Raw genomic sequence first — 20,204 nt, forward strand, 5'->3', positions numbered from 1 at the left:
CCGTGCGGTCAACGGCAGTGATGCAACCAGTTAGGATGCTCTCAATGTCGCAAATCCTGGCTCTTCTCCTGTGCGGACGGTTTTGGGTATAAGCACATAATGGTGGGGATATGTGATGAGGTGGGAAGAGATTATCCTAGATCTGTTGTAAACGGCGGCGGGTTTAAGCCTACTGATGATGCGAAATGCAGGAATAAAAATATCAACAGCGCGTGCGCCACAAATAATGCAAGAGGCGAAGGCTTTTTTCACACGCCTGCGTGACTTCTAGAGTGTGACGCTGTAGCACCTCCTCTTACCCCTCCCTTTGTCCAGTTGACAGAATCCTTCTCAGGCAGGATTGGAAACCACTGACAGAGGTATGTCGAAATGTAATGCTGTTGCCTATTATGGGGCACTATTGTATCCCTGTTGTGATGGACATTGACCTCTTGGCTTAAATGTTAAGAGACGGCACGTGCATTCACCGCGAAATCAGAAGCAGCCCAGGAGGAGAGATGCTGATAGGCATGCAGCAATGTTAGCTAGCTAGCTGAACAAGGCCTCAAGTAGCTAATACCCTGCTTGAGGTCAACTAAGTGTGGCCAACAATTATTTGGATTTATTGAGTTTAGTTACTTTTTTCCTCTGCAAATTGATTAAAACAGCTAGCTATAACCACCGATTATGCAAGGTATGCAGTTGTCCCGTTGTCTACAAATTGCTTGCTAAACCCAGCAGCTAGCTAGTTATCAAGGAAACTTAAGATGTCCAAGCAGTGATGCTTGTGTCACCTTGTTTTATAAAACCTTAGGCATCATGTAGCCAGGTTGCCTGGAAACCCGACGATGAGTTGAATTCTATGTCGGCAGAAATGAGCGTTTGAATCAGGAAAGTTCTCTCATCACCTCTAATTTACAAGCCAGAATGTCGAATAAAATTGTATTTTAATTTACTTTACCGGTTGTCCGTGCGGTTGTTCCTTTTTCAGTTAGGAATGTAAGAAATAATTCCACAGGTACGCTGCAATTTCACTTTTTGAGTGACCCGACCAAATTCACATTGACAAATCTAGATAATTTCTTTCTCATTGAAATCTAGTCTCAGAAGCCGTAGATCTGTTCTATGTGCACTATTCATATGCTTCCCGTTAAGTTCCTTTTGCTTCTTTCACGTTCGGTTTTGTAAATATATTTCACAGCGGTTTAGATGGCACAATAATTGTCTACACAATTGCATTTCTGGATCCAGGAAATGGTGGAGCGATTTCTGCATATTGCACCCGTATATAAACGTCAAAGCGCAGCATGTGCACATAATGAAAATACATGCACGCATACACGCCAAGTTCATGCACTTATTTACAGGGTTCTGCTTCAGGTGATAGAAATCTGAACGCACTACGTCAAAAGGACCAACGGCAAAGCAATCGGCAGACTGTTTAAAGGTGCAATATGCAGAAATCGCCATTTCCTGGTTGCTACAATTCTAATAGTTAGGCTAATTTCAGTTTGACAAAACAAGCAATGTTTAGAGAATAGTTCTAGGGATGAGCGATATATCGGTGGACATATGTCAACATCTGTATCTGCCCGATGTCTAGTTTAACACCTATGTTAAAAACCCATGTCATAGCAACCGTGCATACCTATATAACGTAGGTGCATGATGTAATGACGCCACGTAAAATGTTGTGCTACATGTGCAACACAGCATTCCTAACCTAGCCCACAATGTCTGCTGTGTGGATCGAGCAGTCAACAAGTCCAGCAGTCATTTGAAAGAGTAATAACATTTCAGTGAGACAACTCAAAGGTGAAATCCATTAAAGCCAAGATGATGGAATTCATTGCCCTTGACAATCAACCGTTCTCTGTCGTGGGTGATGTTGACTTTCGCCGACTGGTCGAGCACCGGTACACACTACCAAGTGCGCTGTTTTTCAGATGTTGCTTTACCGGAGTTACACAGTAATAGCGTTACTGCTATTAGCTTCACGACATACATTCTATGGAACGCCGTTTGGGTCTTTACATGTCAAAAAATATACATTAGCACTGTTAAAGCTGTACAAAAAAGTCTGCAAACACCGGCCATGAACGATGTGTTTTACAATACCGCGTTGGTAATAAAGCATCATTTGTTTGACCGCAACTTCTGGGGTAGCTAGCTTTAGCTTGATACCTAACTAGCACCAATACAACCAGCCTGAAAACAATGACCAGTAGAAACTGATGTCATTTTCATTATTCTTAGCAATGATTTAGGAATCATTGTAAGTATTAGCTAGGTTGTTTGCCTATTGAAATTGAACTTCATGAAAATAAATAGCTAGCCGGCTACAATTGGATACCACGAAATTGGGGAGACTAGCGACTCCTGCCTAGTTAGCCCAAAGCTAACGTTATAAGCAGCCAGCTAGCTTCATCTGGCTAGTGAGGCTCCACCGGAACAGGTTATGTGGTGTGACGCTAGCCACAACTGTGGATTTAAAAATATATATATATTTTTGAATTTTACCCCCCTTTATCTCCCCAATTTCGTGGTATCCAATTGTTAGTAGTTACTACCTTGTCTCATCGCTACAACGAAAGCCATGCGTCCTCCGAAACACAACCCAACCAAGCCGCACTGCTTCTTAACACAGCACGCATCCAACCCGGAAGCCGGAAGCCAGCCGCACCAATGTGTCGGAGGAAACACCATGCACCTGGCGACCTGGTTAGTGTGCACTGCGCAAGGCCCGCCACAGGAGTCGCTAGTGCACGATGAGACAAGGATATCCCTACCGGCCAAACCCTCCCTAACCCGGACGACGCTAGGCCCATGGACCTCCCGGTCGCGGCCGGCTGCAACAGAGCTGGGCTCGAACCCAGAGACTCTGGTGGCACAGCTAGCTGCGATGCAGTGCCTTAGACCACTGAGCCACCTGGGAGGCCACAACAGTGGAATTTGCGGTTTGCCTTCAAAATAAAGTAATTGACAGTGATGCAAATGAATACAAATAGTATAATTATGCCATACTTTTTATTTTGAAGGCTAACTGCAAAGTTCACTATTGTAACTAATCCTTATTGTGGCTAGCTTCACATATGGGTCCGACCACCATTAATCAAATAAAAACTGGCTTATAAATTATTTTAGATGGTGACACCTAGCTATATAGTTAGCTAGCTAACTATAGCTACTGAAACAGATTGTCGTGTTATTTGACACGTCAAATAGTGTTATTTGACGTATCTTTTTTGACACGCAAAGACCCAAACTGCGTTCCATAGAAATCCTGGTTGAGAATGAAATGACTGAACAAAGGAACAACAAAACAGCAAGTAAGTTAAAGAAATAGATTTTGATTGTTTTACTGGTTATGGGGACATAAATGCCAACAAAATTACTTTTTGGTCAGTGTGGTGTGTGCATGTGTCTAACCTTTATTTAACTAGGCAAGTCAGTTAAGAACAAATTCTTATTTTCAATGACGGCCCAGACGACGCTGTTCCAATTGTGCCCCGCCCTATGGGACTCCCAATAACGGCCGGATGTGATGCAGCCTGGATTTGAACCAGGGACTGTAGTGACGCCTTTTGCACTGAGATGCATTGTCTTAGATCGCTTCGTCCATGTGTGTGTGTGTTAACTATTTAACTTTACAAAAATGCTTAAAAGGCCGCTAAAAATATCGGGTATTGGTGTCTGGTTTTTGGGCAAGGAAAGTATTGGATATCGGTATCAACCAAAAATGTAATATCGATGCATCACTAGTGTCAATGCTGTGTCACTAGTGTCGTGTGTGTGTGTGAGAGAGATTGAGAGATCGGAGATGTGTGTAATGTATGTGTTCTGGAATGCTTTACACTTCCTGTCCCCTTCCCAGTGTTCCCCTCTGAGCATGTGCCTGTTGGTCACTAGAGATTATAGTTAATTTTATGGGCTTGTGGAGGCTCGTATTATTTAACTTCAAAGTGTGATGAAATAAGGGTTGTGTAATGCTTGGTGTTTGGTGTCACTAAATCATGCATTTATTTACCACAGGGAGAACAAAGGTACATTTTTTAATTTTTTTATTTAACTAGGCAAGTCCGTTAAGAACACATTCTTATTTACAATGACGGCCTACTGGAGAACAGTGGGTTAACTGCCTTGCTCCGGGGCAGAACGACAGATTTTTACCTTGTCAAGGTGTGGTAATTTGAATGGTGTTTGAAGGATTTCAAAAAAATTATATTGAACCTTTTTATTTAACTAGGCAAGTCAATTAAGAACAAATTCTTATTTACAATGACTGTCTACACCGGCCAAACCCGGACGATGCTGGGCCAATTGTGTGCCGCCCTATGGGACTCCCAATCACGGACGGTTGTGATACAGCCTGGATTTGAACCAGGGTGTCTGTAGTGACGCCTCTAGCAGTGAGATGCAGTGCCTTAGACCGCTGCCCACTCGGGAGCCCTGAAGTTGTGGCTGTAGGCTGTGTGGCACACGCTGATGTACAAAATAGGTCTTTGGGTTATACTCTATTTGCAAATTAGCATTGTGCACACATGGGTAGAGGACAAGTGTGCAGTTTAAGCCTTGTCTTGGACTAAAAAGCAAGATCAATGGAGAATGTCAATTGACAATGCTTTTAATTCCAGGATTAGGCTTATTCTTTGTCCGTTAAACCCCCCCAATAATCTGCCAGCGTCTTTTTTTGCAATCTGCAACAAGCAGGTGTTTTCTTATGTTATTTAACATGGAAATCTCTGCCCACTTGTTCTTACATAGTGGAGGTTGTCAATCCAATAATAAAACTAATCTAATCTGAAATTTAGAAATCACTTGTCTATTATTGAGATGGCCCAGTCCAGTGTATTCATTTTGACTGTTGTGAAATCTCTATCCCGGCAAGTGTTATTTTTCTGATGAGTCAGAGCAAACGGGTGAGTCCGTCCAGGCACGGGTGTGCGCATGCCTGCCTGCTTTCCCAATCGGCCCACCCTATCCATCAATGACCCCTCCATCCATCCCCTTCTCTCCCACGTCCTTCACCAGCAGTGTTCTCTCCCCAGCCTTCCTTGGTGTATCACTGAAGGCCCAGCACACTACTAGTTCTTTATGTCATTGGGGTTGCACGGAGGTTTGTGCCAAATATTTTATAACTCGACCACAGCCCGTCCTTTCAAAAGGGAACAAATTAGTCATAGTGGGCAGAACAGCTTTTTCACATTTATACATCCTTTGAAATATCTGTCTCATTGCTCTGTGTTTGTGCTTTAGTCAAACACTAAGCTCTCAAATTGTATTATTATTTTTAAACAGATAATGGCCGTTCCTCCAACCTATGTTGACCTTGGCAAGTCTGCCAAGGATGTCTTCACCAAGGGATACGGTGAGCACCTCAGTACTTCTACTCACTATCCATCTACTCAGCCTTGGCTCCTGTCCTGCAGAGAATGAGGAATGGACTTCAGCCTAGCCTAGTTTTATATCTATTTGGTGAACCCTCTAGTTTAGACTGGCTGTCCTTGGGTAGTGTATTGACTGGGAGACACTGCTGCACAGAGACAGTGAGCCTCAGGCTGTACTATGGGGATTCCTTTGTAAATGGGCCTTGAATAGCCCTTGGGGTTAGCCATAGTACTTTCCTAGGCAAGGGTGGGACTGCCCAGTGGACCAGCACACTGATTCCGAGAGGGGGATGGGAAGCAAGCTGGGTTTGTGAACCGTGGCTGATGCCTGGTATGACAATGTTATCTCTAGCGTATAAACCACATCAAATCAATACACTCACCCGATCAGTCAATGTTATGTAATAGTTCTAATAGATGTAGTTCTAGGCTAGTATTTCTCAAGAGGGATTTATTGAACGGTGGTTTATGTGTTCATGAGGTGGTAAAATAAGTCTCCATGAGACTGCATGTGTATTATGGAAATAATTAGAAGCCACGTGTTTACGGATTGCCAGGAATGTTAGTGAAAAGAATTTAACAGAACAGAAATGTATCATCAGTTTGAAGAGCACTCCTAGAATGTTTTGTAATTACAACAGTTTGATTTAATTTTCTTCCATGCCTCTCAGGTTTTGGTCTCATCAAGCTGGACTTGAAAACCAAGTCAGAGAATGGACTGGTGAGATCCACAGCAGAGTTGGTCCGATTACCCCTTGGAGCCAAAAGAGGCACTTGACTCAGTGCTATAAATTAAGTAGTTATCTAGCCGTCTGTCATCATACAACTTAGAGGCCCTCTAGTTATCTTGCTCATTGACAACTGTGAAAGACATCTGATTGCCAGCTTCACTTCAGATTATTTCACTAGCTGCAAAGGAAAACAAACTATAACATATTTATACTCAAATACAATCAAACACATAGTTTACACACTGATCATTTTTCACCCATGTGATCCTCAACAATCCAAATCCTCACTGCTTTATAGCATGATCACATCTCACCTTTGACCTCTGTTTGACTCCAATCCCAGGAGTTCACCAGCACAGGCTCTGCCAACACGGAGACCAGCAAAGTGGCTGGCACCCTGGAGACCAAGTACAAGTGGGCGGAGCATGGGCTGACCTTCACTGAGAAGTGGAACACTGACAACACTCTGGGCACAGAGATCACTCTGGAGGACCAGGTCAGGATCAGGTGTTCTTTAGATCAGGTTGCAATGTACTCAACTCCGTTTTCTTCAATCAGCAATTGTTAGAAGGGGGCTATAAACCAAGGAGTAATCCCATCACAGGGCTGTTAATTGGGGAGGACGGGATCATGGTAATGACTGGAGCGGAATCATTGGAATGGTATCAAATGCATCAAACAGGTGTTTGATGCCATTCCATTTGTCCCGTTACGGACATTATTATGAGCCGTCCTCCCCTCAGCAGCCTCCACTGAATCCCATAGTGTAAATAAAAAAAGACCAGCACTCACTGACTTGTTGCAGTTTCATTGATTTATTATATATTTTATGTAAGGGGTAGGAAATTCCAGTCCTCGAGGGCCTGATTGGTGTCACAGTTTTGCTCCAGCTAACACACCTGACTCCAATAATCACCTTATCATGATCTTCAGTTTAGAATGCAATTTGATTAATCAGCTGTGTTTGGTAGGGATGTTGACACCAATCAGGCCCTCCAGGACTGGTGTTGCCCACCCATTTTATGGCAATAGGCATAGGCCTATATTTACATAACTTCACATGTTTAATCTGGTGTGTGGGAGTATCAGTTGGACCCTGCCACCCTGTTAAGTGGTGAAATGCTCATAGCAATATACCTTTTAATTACACAACCATGCTTTCTTAATCATTCTTTCCAACTGTCTCAGAAATGACCTTAAAAATGCATGAACAGTCAATGATTTTCATGAAATTGGATGAAACCACATCAAAGTATGACAAATGACTTGCTTCTACATTGATAAAGTTTGATCATAAAGTTATTGGTCCCCTCCCCTGTGTCAAACACTTGGATTCAGGAGGGGATTATTAAGAGGATAAGGTGACATCACCCTAAATCTCATTTTAATACACCAATGGTAAAATGATATTCTCTTACCACATTTAAATAAGTACCGCCTTGTAACCATTTATATTACATTAACCAACATTGGAGAAGGCATGTTTGCAGGGGGGGGTGTTTTATGTAGCTAGATAGCGACTCTACTGGTGCCCAAATTTGACTGTAAGGTGTCAGCTAATATAATTAAAAGTTTTCCCTATTCATCCATGGCAAAGATACTTATGTTTCCCCTTTCATCTGTGTCTGGTGTTAACTAGTTACTGGCTAGCTAGGTCTTCATCTGTGTCTGGTGTTAGCTAGTTACTGGCTAGCTAGGTCTTCATCTGTGTCTGATGTTAGCTAGTTACTGGCTAGCTAGGTCTTCATCTGTGTCTGATGTTAGCTAGTTACTGGCTAGCTAGGTCTTCATCTGTGTCTGGTGTCAGCTAGTTACTGGCTAGCTAGGTCTTCATCTGTGTCTGATGTTAGCTAGTTACTGGCTAGCTAGGTCTTCATCTGTGTCTGATGTTAGCTAGTTACTGGCTAGCTAGGTATTCATCTGTGTCTGATGTTAGCTAGTTACTGGCTAGCTAGGTCTTCTTCTGACACAGTATTCATGTCAACACATGTCTTCTTTCCACTCCTCTCCTCTTTTGACCTCACCCTCTCACCTTCCCCCTCTACTCACAAGGCAGGCAATACGCTCGACCTCATCTTTACTAGATGCTGTTCTTCCACTAACCTCACTTCAACTCCCCTCCAAGTCTCCGACCACTACCTTGTATCCTTTTCCCTCTTGCTCTCATCCAACACTTCCCACACTGCCCCTACTCGGATGGTATCGCGCCGTCCCAATCTTCGCTCTCTCTCCCCCGCTACTCTCTCCTCTTCCATCCTATCATCTCTTCCCTCTGCTCAAACCTTCTCCAACCTATCTCCTGATTCTGCCTCCTCAACCCTCCTCTCCTCCCTTTCTGCATCCCTTGATTCTCTATGTCCCCTATCCTCCAGGCCGGCTCGGTCCTCCCCTCCTGCTCCGTGGCTCGACGACTCATTGCGAGCTCACAGAACAGGGCTCCGGGCAGCCGAGCGGAAATGGAGGAAAACTCGCCTCCCTGCGGACCTGGCATCCTTTCACTCCCTCCTCTCTACATTTTCCTCTTCTGTCTCTGCTGCTAAAGCCACTTTCTACCACTCTAAATTCCAAGCATCTGCCTCTAACCCTAGGAAGCTCTTTGCCACCTTCTCCTCCCTCCTGAATCCTCCCCCCCCCTCCTCCCTCTCTGCAGATGACTTCGTCAACCATTTTGAAAAGAAGGTCGACGACATCCGATCCTCGTTTGCTAAGTCAAACGACACCGCTGGTTCTGCTCACACTGCCCTACCCTGTGCTCTGACCTCTTTCTCCCCTCTCTCTCCAGATGAAATCTCGCGTCTTGTGACGGCCGGCCGCCCAACAACCTGCCCGCTTGACCCTATTCCCTCCTCTCTTCTCCAGACCATTTCCGGAGACCTTCTCCCTTACCTCACCTCGCTCATCAACTCATCCCTGACCGCTGGCTACGTCCCTTCTGTCTTCAAGAGAGCGAGAGTTGCACCCCTTCTGAAAAAACCTACACTCGATCCCTCCGATGTCAACAACTACAGACCAGTATCCCTTCTTTCTTTTCTCTCCAAAACTCTTGAACGTGCCGTCCTTGGCCAGCTCTCCCGCTATCTCTCTCAGAATGACCTTCTTGATCCAAATCAGTCAGGTTTCAAGACTAGTCATTCAACTGAGACTGCTCTTCTCTGTATCACGGAGGCCCTCCGCACTGCTAAAGCTAACTCTCTCTCCTCTGCTCTCATCCTTCTAGACCTATCGGCTGCCTTCGATACTGTGAACCATCAGATCCTCCTCTCCACCCTCTCCGAGTTGGGCATCTCCGGCGCGGCCCACGCTTGGATTGCGTCCTACCTGACAGGTCGCTCCTACCAGGTGGCGTGGCGAGAATCTGTCTCCTCACCACGCGCTCTCACCACTGGCGTCCCCCAGGGCTCTGTTCTAGGCCCTCTCCTATTCTCGCTATACACCAAGTCACTTGGCTCTGTCATAACCTCACATGGTCTCTCCTATCATTGCTATGCAGACGACACACAATTAATCTTCTCCTTTCCCCTTCTGATGACCAGGTGGCGAATCGCATCTCTGCATGTCTGGCAGACATATCAGTGTGGATGACGGATCACCACCTCAAGCTGAACCTCGGCAAGACGGAGCTGCTCTTCCTCCCGGGGAAGGACTGCCCATTCCATGATCTCGCCATCACGGTTGACAACTCCATTGTGTCCTCCTCCCAGAGCGCTAAGAACTTTGGCGTGATCCTGGACAACACCCTGTCGTTCTCAACTAACATCAAGGCGGTGGCCCGTTCTTGTAGGTTCATGCTCTACAACATCCGCAGAGTACGACCCTGCCTCACACAGGAAGCAGCGCAGGTCCTAATCCAGGCACTTGTCATCTCCCGTCTGGATTACTGCAACTCGCTGTTGGCTGGGCTCCCTGCCTGTGCCATTAAACCCCTACAACTCATCCAGAACGCCGCAGCCTGTCTGGTGTTCAACCTTCCCAAGTTCTCTCACGTCACCCCGCTCCTCCGCTCTCTCCACTGGCTTCCAGTTGAAGCTCGCATCCGCTACAAGACCATGGTGCTTGCCTACGGAGCTGTGAGGGGAACGGCACCTCAGTACCTCCAGGCTCTGATCAGGCCCTACACCCAAACAAGGGCACTGCGTTCATCCACCTCTGGCCTGCTCGCCTCCCTACCACTGAGGAAGTACAGTTCCCGCGCAGCCCAGTCAAAACTGTTCGCTGCTCTGGCCCCCCAATGGTGGAACAAACTCCCTCACGACGCCAGGACAGCGGAGTCAATCACCACCTTCCGGAGACACCTGAAACCCCACCTCTTTCAGGAATACCTAGGATAGGATAAAGTAATCCTTCTCACCCCCTTAAAAGATTTAGATGCACTATTGTAAAGTGGCTGTTCCACTGGATGTCTTAAGTTGAACGCACCAATTTGTAAGTCGCTCTGGATAAGAGCATCTGCTAAATGACTTAAATGTAATGTAAATGTAACACATCTGGCAGTGCTGCTGTGAACCGCATCACAAGATACATGCCAAACGCTCAATGTATAAAAAATAACACCATTGATGCAATTTCAATGTTGTTTGAGTTGCTTTGTGTATCACCAAATTTGCTTGAGATGATTTTACTGCAACACTGCTCACTGCATCCAAATTGCTTGACATAGGTGTTTCAAAGAGCTGTCAGTCAATAACAACAACAGTCAATAACAATAACTCATGAATAAAAGCTCCATGCCCACTTAGCCTGCCTTTTCAAACTTCCTGGTAGTTAGCCTTGAGAGAGAGTTTTCTCAATTTTTTTGCATTTCTATCCAAAACAAATATTATGGGTGATCTTTTAGTCATTCAAAAGGCTATTTTACACGGGAATCTGAATGACTGTTTGGGACCTTTTTTTTAAGGGTAACTCTCAACCCCAATATCACCCTATGTCCAACCCCTTAAAAAATGCATTCAGGTGAAGTTGTGGGTAGGGGGAATTGCTCATAAATATACATTTTGGGGGTGGGTGAATGTAGTTGTACCTGAGCTCAACACTTTATTGCTAAAGCATACTTACCTGAAGTCCAGTGATACGCTCTGATAATAAAATGATGTGCATCACGAGCAAATACAGCGCTGGACCTTTTAGCTCACAGTGGTATGCCACTGAGATTCTAACAGCTATTGCCACTGGCGGTATAAATTTGAATCCCTCATGGGGCGCTAATTTTTAAAATTTGAAATGTGAACTCATGTTTATTGTGGTGTTGGGAAGAAAAATACAATTATCACCTTGACAATTAAGATTAGGGGTTCAATCCAACCCACATTGCAGTATTTACGCAGTACCTCTTTTTCTAACGGTCAAATGAACTGTATAAAAACATACAACTACTACCAGGGCGAACCCGTTCACAGGTATGCTTTAACCTTTCAGAATTAAAGTGTGTGGGCACGGGATGACTATTGTAAATAAAGGATGAACAAATAAATCATCTGCTACATGTGGATTAGAACTCCCAGCCAGTGGAATATGAGTGACCTGTGTTTTAGAGGACTGCGCCTCCAATCAGTCATAACAATTCGGGGAAAAATGTACTCGTTGATAAGATGGTTGTAGCTACGAATATAAACATATAATCTCTTCATAGCCTACTTTTTTTTCATTTTTTTTTTCATTAAAGCACATACAGTGGGGCAAAAAAGTATTTAGTCAGCCACCAATTGTGCAAGTTCTCCCACTTAAAAAGATGAGGCCTGTAATTTAAGTGGGAGAACTTGCACAATTGGTGGCTGACTAAATACTTTTTTGCCCCACTGTAGATGTGTATGAAATAGTAAGCTAAAACCTTCAATTTAGGCAAGGAAGCGTCATGCTAAATATATTGGCACACTCCACTTACCAAGACCATTGCCAAATAAGGCACGCTGTCACCTGCTTTTACAGTAAGCATTGAAGTGGTACCACCCAGCACATCTACAGTAGAAGGGAGTGTATTTCATACCAACCCCTCCCTTGAGATGATATTAGGCGCCTCCACATCATGACTTCAATGGTAGAGTTGAATCGCTAGGAGCAAAAAGAGCTAGATTTACTACTAAAAGACCAAAAATATCACTTGTGCAATGTACTGTCAAAATGAAGACCACTATAACTAAGCCTAAAACATCTGGTTTTGGATTATAATATTTTCTTCTTCATGAAAGTTCCTCTTTAATTCTGATTCATTCATGCTTTCCTCTCCATCGCTCTCTTTTTCTCCCCTCAGTTGGCCAAAGGGCTTAAATTGACATTCGATTCCTCCTTCTCGCCAAACACTGGGTAAGAAATGACTATCCATTTAATTGCTTCACATTATTAATGAATTGAAATAAATGTCATCACACAATACATCGCACATTACATGATGAAAAGGAATTTTCTGTTGAATATAGGTCATTGGATGTATCTTGCCATTCTGACACTGTATTACCTCACACTGACAAGTTCCTTCCACCATCCCTCACCTCTCTGCTTTAGCAAGAAGAGTGGTAAGATCAAGACCGGCTATAAGAGGGAGCACCTCAACCTGGGCTGTGATGTGGACTATGACATCAACGGGACGGCAGTGCACGGCGTGGCGGTGGTGGGCTACGAGGGCTGGCTGGCCGGCTACCAGGTGACCTTCGAGGCCGGGAAGAACAGGGTCACTCAGAGCAACTTTGCCGTGGGCTACAAGACAGACGAGTTCCAGCTCCACACGAATGTGTAAGTATTTGGAATTAAATTAATAGATACGGAAATGTGGTTCAGGTAGGCCTCCGCACTTCAGCAAACAATGGAAGTAAGACGGGTGCTCAACAACAACAACAATGACAGTAAGCCAGTAACGTGGGGCTTAACAACAATGACAGTAAGCCAGTGATCGAGCTTAACAACAATGACAGTAATCCAGTGATGTTGCTTAAGGACCCTGAACATGGTCTTTAGGGTCGATTTACAGTGATGAAGCATTTTGCATATGTGACTCATTCAGGAGTAATACCCTCAACTGAGTGTTGCAAGCACCAAATCAAATGTTATTGGTCACGTACACATATTTATCTATCAGACCTACCATCCTCCAACCAACCAAGCCTTTTAAACCACTAGTGAGTAAAATGTTGTTTCGAGCTCTTTGAGAACTGACCTTGTCTGGACAATAGCAACTCTAAGCACTCTGTCTGGCCCCCTCAGATGCAGACTGGCAGTTATTTTAGCCCCACTGGTGATGGGATTTGTGAAAGGGCTTTGTCAGAAGAGGAAGGTGGATAGTATAGTAAGCTAACCTCCTGCTGTGACCTGTCCTCCCAGTCATGATTACTTGTTTTGACAAGGTCAATTAGCTCTGAGACGTTGCTCTTTAATCCTTTGACAGCTCATCCTTGATATATACAGGTAACTGCCAAAATAAAGGAAACGCCAATCTAAAGTGCCTTAACAGGGTGTTGGGCCAGAACAGCTTCTATCCTCCTTGGCATAGATTCTACAAGTGTCTGTAACTCTATTAGAGGGATGCAACACCATTCTTCCACAAGAAATTCCATAATTTGCTGTTTTGTTGATGGTGGTGGAAAACGCTCTCTCAGGCGCCACTCCAGAATCTCCCATCAATGTTCATTTGGGTTGATATCTGGTGACTGAGATGGTCATGGCATATGGTTTACATTTGTTCATGCTCACCAAACCATTCAGTGACCACTCGTGCCCTGTGGATAGGTGTATTGTCATCCTATGGGGGGGCATAGGAATGGTAGCCAAAATAATGGCCAGATTTTGTTTTTATACATGACCCTAAGCATGATGGGATGTCAATTGATTAATTCAGAAACCACATCTCTGTGGAACCAACTGCTTTCAATGTACTTTGTAGCCCTCATTTACTCAGGTGTTTCCATTATTTTGGCAGTTACATGTAGGTCTGCTGGTTAAGATTGTGACATTGATCGTCTGATTGCAATTCATGTGATGGGTAATTCATGTTTTTGTATAGATCATGGATACTCTGTAAAGCAGTATCTTAAAAAAAAATGAAATGCTAGTTCCCACAGCCTTCTGTATTCAAAGTATCACCTTCATAGTGACGAATAAGCTTGTTTTTCATAACAGAAATGATGGCACAGAGTTTGGTGGGTCCATCTACCAGAAGGTGAATGACCAGCTGGAGACAGCAGTTAACCTGGCCTGGACCGCTGGTAACAGCAACACTCGTTTTGGCATCGCAGCCAAGTACCAGATCGATGCCGACGCAGCCTTCTCGGTAAGAGGCCACAAGCTAGTCCTCACTGGCTGAGACTTGACCTCTGCCTGGGGTCATGTTCTGGGCACGAGTAGAGAGCTGCTAGGCTAATCAGTTTAACATTATTTATTGAAGCATTGTTGTATTTAAATACCTTTTGATTGAATCCTAAATGTTGTTTTTTCATGACCATTTTCCTGTTTCTCCTACAGGCCAAAGTGAACAATTCTAGTCTTGTTGGCCTGGGATACACTCAGACTCTGAAGCCTGGTGAGTATATTTTTTACATTTATTAACTGTTATTTGACCATTTTCCTCCATGCCAGTGACGTCTTGATGAAACGTGCAGTAAAAAGCAGTTGAAATGTCTTTCTGCTGTATATAGGGCAGAACAGAACAGCAGTACAGTGGTTGCTCCACTAAAGTTTTGCGGTTATGCTGCGGCACTTAGAATGAATTTCTCATTTAGTACAGTACCCTGCGTCACCACTTCATTGCTCCAGACCAGTGCAAGGGGGAGTTAGAGCACTGATTATGCTTTTGGGTCCTACTGTGTCTCTAACTGACAATGAGTGGGTGACATAAACCTAAATAGAAACTGATAATTGTGCACAACTTCAGTATTACTTTCTAAAACTGTTGTTACACTAAGGTTTTTATTTTATTAGGATGATTTTGCTCTTACTGTAGTACTGTAGGCCACTCCCAACCGGTCACATTGTACAGCGCCTGAGTGGTGCAACGGTCTAAGACACTGTCTAGCAGTGCAAACTGTGTTGTTACAGATGCTGGTTCAATACCTGTGCCGGCCTCGACAGGTAGACCCTTGAGATGACACTAGGTTTTTGGTTTCTCTCCCTCTAAAAGCAGAAATAAATAATTCTAAGTAACAAACTGGCTTTATTTACAAATTAGTAACAGACTCACCCCATGTTCAGGAATGTCCTTTTTCTCTCTCATTTTACGTTATTTGAAAACAAAATAATCTCCAAATAGTTTTTTTAAACAAAGCGATGATTATTAATTTAGAATTATATAAAAGCCCCATGGATATTCTCACAGATATATTATTAACCCTGTTATTAGCAGGACAATATATATATTGGTCATATGGGTCATGGCTCCCGAGTGGCACACAATGGGATTTCCTTGCAGTTCTCCAGCTGTATCCACTATTATGTATCACATCCGACCGTGATTAGGAGTCCCATAGGGCGGCGCACAAATGGCCCAGTGTTTCTCTCCCTCTAAAAACAGAAATAAAATGTTTTGGCCTTTACAAATATTATTTAGGCCTTTTATTCAGATTACAATCATTCACTTTAGTATTTTTGTAAGGAAATAATTTCAAATATCGTTATATTATCCCTTACATATTACTTTGCAACAAAATAAATAAGTTTAACCATTCATTCTGATAGTCTTTAATAAAGAAATGTTTTGGTTATCCTGACCTGGACACCATGTACAGTATTATAATATCCCATTATGGGCTATTAGCAAGACAATATACCTTTACCAACACCTCTCTGTATTTATACTTTGTGGATGGGGCCTCCCCAGTGGTGCAGCTGTCTTAAGTCACCCCAATGCAACATGCGTTGCTACAGATGCAGGTTTGATACTTTGTGGATGGGGCCTCCCCAGTGGCGCAGCTGTCTTAAGTCACCCCAATGAAACATGCGTTGCCACAGATGCAGGTTTGATACCCATGCCGGCTGCCACCGGGAGACCCAGGAGGCGGCTTTTGGTTTTAATTTAAAATCCTCCAATCCTCTATTATTGGCGGAGAGTCACGTTATACTGTAGGCCTACCGTAGGCGACATGAGTCTCACTAGTGTTGAGTAATGTGCTGTTAAAAGTGGTGTAGATCTTATTTATTTAAAGAACATATTGAAGTTAGAAGCAATAGGATTTGAAGCAATGGCCTACAACAATTTTTAGCACTGTTTTGCATTGCTCTGAAACAAGCATGGGGACAGGTCTTGATAAATCAATGCGATTTTTATTTTCACTGAATCTCTGTGTATTGGTTAGACTACAATTATGGTGTAGAAATGCTATGCTCTTAGTGTAACCTTTTATTTAACTAGGCAAGTCAGTTAAAAACAAATTATTATTTACAAGGACAGCCTACTTATTCCTCCCCATCGGGGAATTGAACCCCGGTCTCCCGTGTGCCTGCACGACACGGCGATTCTTTGACTAAATAGCCCAGTACTGTAGCCTACTCCCGACCGTCACTTTGTACAGCGCCATATTTTCCATTCCATCCTAATGGAAAGCAAGAGGGTTTTTCATTTTTCTTGGAATAGGAACACCATAATATTAATCAAATTAATCCCAAACTCTAAAAGTAATTGGAAAGGTACAGTTGAAGTCGGAAGTTCACATACACCTTAGCCAAATACATTTAATCCTAGTAAAGATTCCCTGTTTTAGGTCAGTTAGGATCACCACTTTATTTTAAGAATGTGAAATGTCAGAATAATAGTCGAGAATGATTTCTTTCAGCTTTTATTTCTTTCATCACATTCCCAGTGGGTCAGAAGTTTACATTCACTCAATTAGTATTTGGTAGCATTGCCTTTAAATTGTTTAACTTGGGTCAAATGTTTCGGATAGCCTTCCACAAGCTTCCCACAATAGGTTGGGTGCGTTTTGGCCCATTCCTCCTGACAGAGCTGGTGTAACTGAGTCGAGTTTGTAGGCCTCCTTGCTTGCGCATGCTTTTTCAGTTCTGCCCACAATTTTTCTATAAGGTTGAGGTCAGGGCTTTGTGATGGCCACTCCAATACCTTTACTTTGTTGTCCTTAAACCATTTTGCCACAACTTTGGAGAAATTACTTGTCATGCACAAAGTAGATGTCCTAACCGACTTGCCAAAACTATAGTTTGTTAACAAGAAATTTGTGGAGTGGTTGAAAACCGAGTTTTAATGACTCCAACCTAAGTGTATGTAAACTTCTGACTTCAACTGTAGATACAAGTGATTTGTGACATTGTGGTTACAATAAAGAATAAACAACATTTACATTACATTTAAGTCATTTAGCAGACGCTCTTATCCAGAGCGACTTACAAATTGACAAGATGCTGTGTTTTTTATTTACAGTAGTGATGGACAGCTGGTGGCATTTTGAAAACTGGTTTTCAAACACTTGTAGCCCGATTAGCAGGACAATATACCTTTACCAACACCTCTCTGTATTTATACTTTGTGGATGGGGCCTCCTCAGTGGTGCAGCTGTCTAAGTCACCCCAATGCAACATGCGTTGCCACAGATGCAGGTTTGATACCCGTGCCGGCTGCCACCGGGAGACCCAGGAGGCGGCTTTTGGTTTTAATTTAGAATCCTCCAATCCTCTATTATTGGCAGAGAGTCACGTTATACTGTAGGCCTACCGTAGGCGACATGAGTCTCACTAGTGTTGAGTAATGTGGTGCAGGTCTTATTTATTTAAAGAGCATATTGAAGTTTGAAGCAATAGGATTTGAAGCAATAGCCTACAACTATTTTAGCACTGTTTTGTGCTGCTCTGAAACAAGCATGGGGACTGGTCTTGATAAATCAATGCAATTTTTATTTTCACTGAATCTCTGTGTATTGGTTAGACTACAATTATTGTGTAGAAATGCTATGCTCTTAGTGTAACCTTTTATTTAACTAGGCAAGTCAGTTAAAAACAAATTCTTATTTACAAGGACAGCCTACTCCTTCCTCCCCATCTGGGAATTGAACCCCGGTCTCCCGTGTGCCTGCACGACACGGCGATTCTTTGACTAAATAGCCCAGTACTGTAGCCTACTCCCAACCGTCACGTTGTATAGCTCCGTGTTTTCCGTTCCATCCTAAAGGAAACCCAGAGGGTTTTTTCTTGGAATTGAAACACCATAATATTAATCAAGCGAAATGTCTTAATCAGTCCCATATACTATGTTCTTCCAAAAAAGGTTTTACATTCTCTAGTACAGCCACTATTGAAGGCTATCAAAGGCTTCTTAAAGATGGCCTCTGGTGGTTAAACTAGCACTAACTACCATTAATGGTACCAGTGGTTGGCACTTAAATAATTTGCCGTAGAATTCTGCAGCACCACGCAAGCTGTGCTGCAGTACGCTACAACATTTTAAAGGACGAACCACTGTAGGCACTTGACCTCCTCAGCCAGTCAATGAGCCCTGATCTTGTCACTTGACCTCCTCAGCCAGTCAATGAGCCCTGATCTTGTCACTTGTAACTCCTGCCAAAGTCCCCTTGCTGATGCCTTGTCTTTTTGTCTGCAGGAATTAAGCTGACCCTCTCTGCTCTCCTGGATGGGAAAAACATTAACGCTGGTGGGCACAAGCTCGGTCTTGGCCTCGAGTTTGAGGCATAAGGCATGGAACGCAACAACAAATATTTTATTGAAATAGCTATCCTCACAACCTTGTTTCCCTTACAGTAGATGTGCTATGGTTGAGATGAGGCGACATACAAGGTCAAATCACGCTACAGTTGATATGCTACTTTTACAGGACCACTTCAGATAAATTATTTTGGAATACAGGGCCCAGTTTAGAATAAAACTATAACAAGTTTAAGGTAGTCTGCAAAATGTTAAAATGGGAAAGCTCTGTTGTGCATTTGTATTTCACTACAATCATGTAAACACTTTAATTGTATTATCTTTGTTTCAATAAGGATAAGAGAAAATAAGATACTGTTGGTCAAAAAAGGGCTTTGCAGGAGTTAGTAAACAGTTTACTTTCTGTCCACAAGGCGGGGCTGTTGCACGACATTCCTTGGCGAAGGTGATCTATTCCTCTGTACTGGAGTTCTCTCATTGTAAACTGACAAAGAAGGGAAGTGTCTAAGATATATTATTATGGGTTTGTGGTTTTTCACTTAAGCAGCAGTAGCTCTGAGGCACTAAAACCCTGTTGTGTACATCCAGGATTCATTCCAAATGGCACTGTTCCCTATATAGGGAACTACATTTTAGGGAATAGGATGCTATTTGGGACAGATTCAGTTTTTTTTGTTGTCTCACTTGTCTTTCTGTGCAGTTGGTGTGAATTGTCTTTTGTTACATTGGTCAAATAGAGCAAAAATACTATAATTCAATACTTAACCCACCTGTGATGTTTAAGACAAACCTCTGTCAATTGTTCCTAAAAAGAACAGGGAAGGTAACATGTCCTGCACACTATTCAACATCCCTCTTAATACAAATGCTTTTGTGAAAAGAGATGAATGGTAGTCTTCCGATGATTGTGTTGGAACAGACCGACTGCACCTGACAGTGTTAAATAAATACCAACAACATCTTGACTATGCCTCTGTGCTTTTTTTCACCCATAATAATGATTATGAAAATAAATGCCTTGGATTTGCTTTAGTGCTATATTCGACATATCTACCACAGACTGCTTTCAGTCGTACTGAAATTTGTCCCCCAAAACATGATCAGTGTCATTTTCATCATCCATGGCATTAGCCGGCCACCATTGCCAAACGTGACAACCATGGGACTTCACAGACACAAATTTGCACCAGGCTATGATAGCATCTTGCAGAATTCATGTCTTGAAATGCATAACATACCAAATGCCTATGTAGTAAACATTTTACATTGTTTATTATATACCTATTTCTGCAACAACGCACTCATCACAAATTGTAAGCAAGCTAGTTAGTGGCTCCTAAATACATGAATGACATCGGGGGGGAAAAGAGGGTAGGCTATCAGCTGATCGTTGATTGATACAAGTCTGCAAGTTAGCTCAATTTATTTGACAGATTGTGATTAATCGATGTCTTTTTGCTGTAGCCAACTAGACCGAATATTGATGTAGGCTAAATCAAGTGTTAATGAAATGTTATGCTGC

At 43.1% G+C, this 20,204-nt stretch overlaps 1 protein-coding gene across 1 annotated transcript; it reads left to right on the plus strand.

Annotated features, from left to right (window-relative positions):
* The first annotated feature begins 251 nt into the window (after positions 1–251).
* Positions 252–19,647, plus strand: LOC115136186 (voltage-dependent anion-selective channel protein 1). The gene is made up of 9 exons (XM_029671725.2): positions 252–359; positions 5,278–5,347; positions 6,038–6,087; positions 6,441–6,593; positions 12,342–12,394; positions 12,593–12,820; positions 14,201–14,351; positions 14,543–14,600; positions 18,621–19,647. The coding sequence occupies exons 2-9, from the start codon at positions 5,281–5,283 to the stop codon at positions 18,710–18,712; spliced, it is 852 nt and encodes a 283-aa protein (XP_029527585.1). The 5' UTR covers positions 252–359; positions 5,278–5,280; the 3' UTR covers positions 18,713–19,647.
* The last annotated feature ends 557 nt before the right edge of the window (positions 19,648–20,204 follow it).

This window comes from Oncorhynchus nerka, linkage group LG10, assembly GCF_034236695.1.
Source record: "Oncorhynchus nerka isolate Pitt River linkage group LG10, Oner_Uvic_2.0, whole genome shotgun sequence".
Classification (NCBI taxonomy): domain Eukaryota; kingdom Metazoa; phylum Chordata; class Actinopteri; order Salmoniformes; family Salmonidae; genus Oncorhynchus; species Oncorhynchus nerka.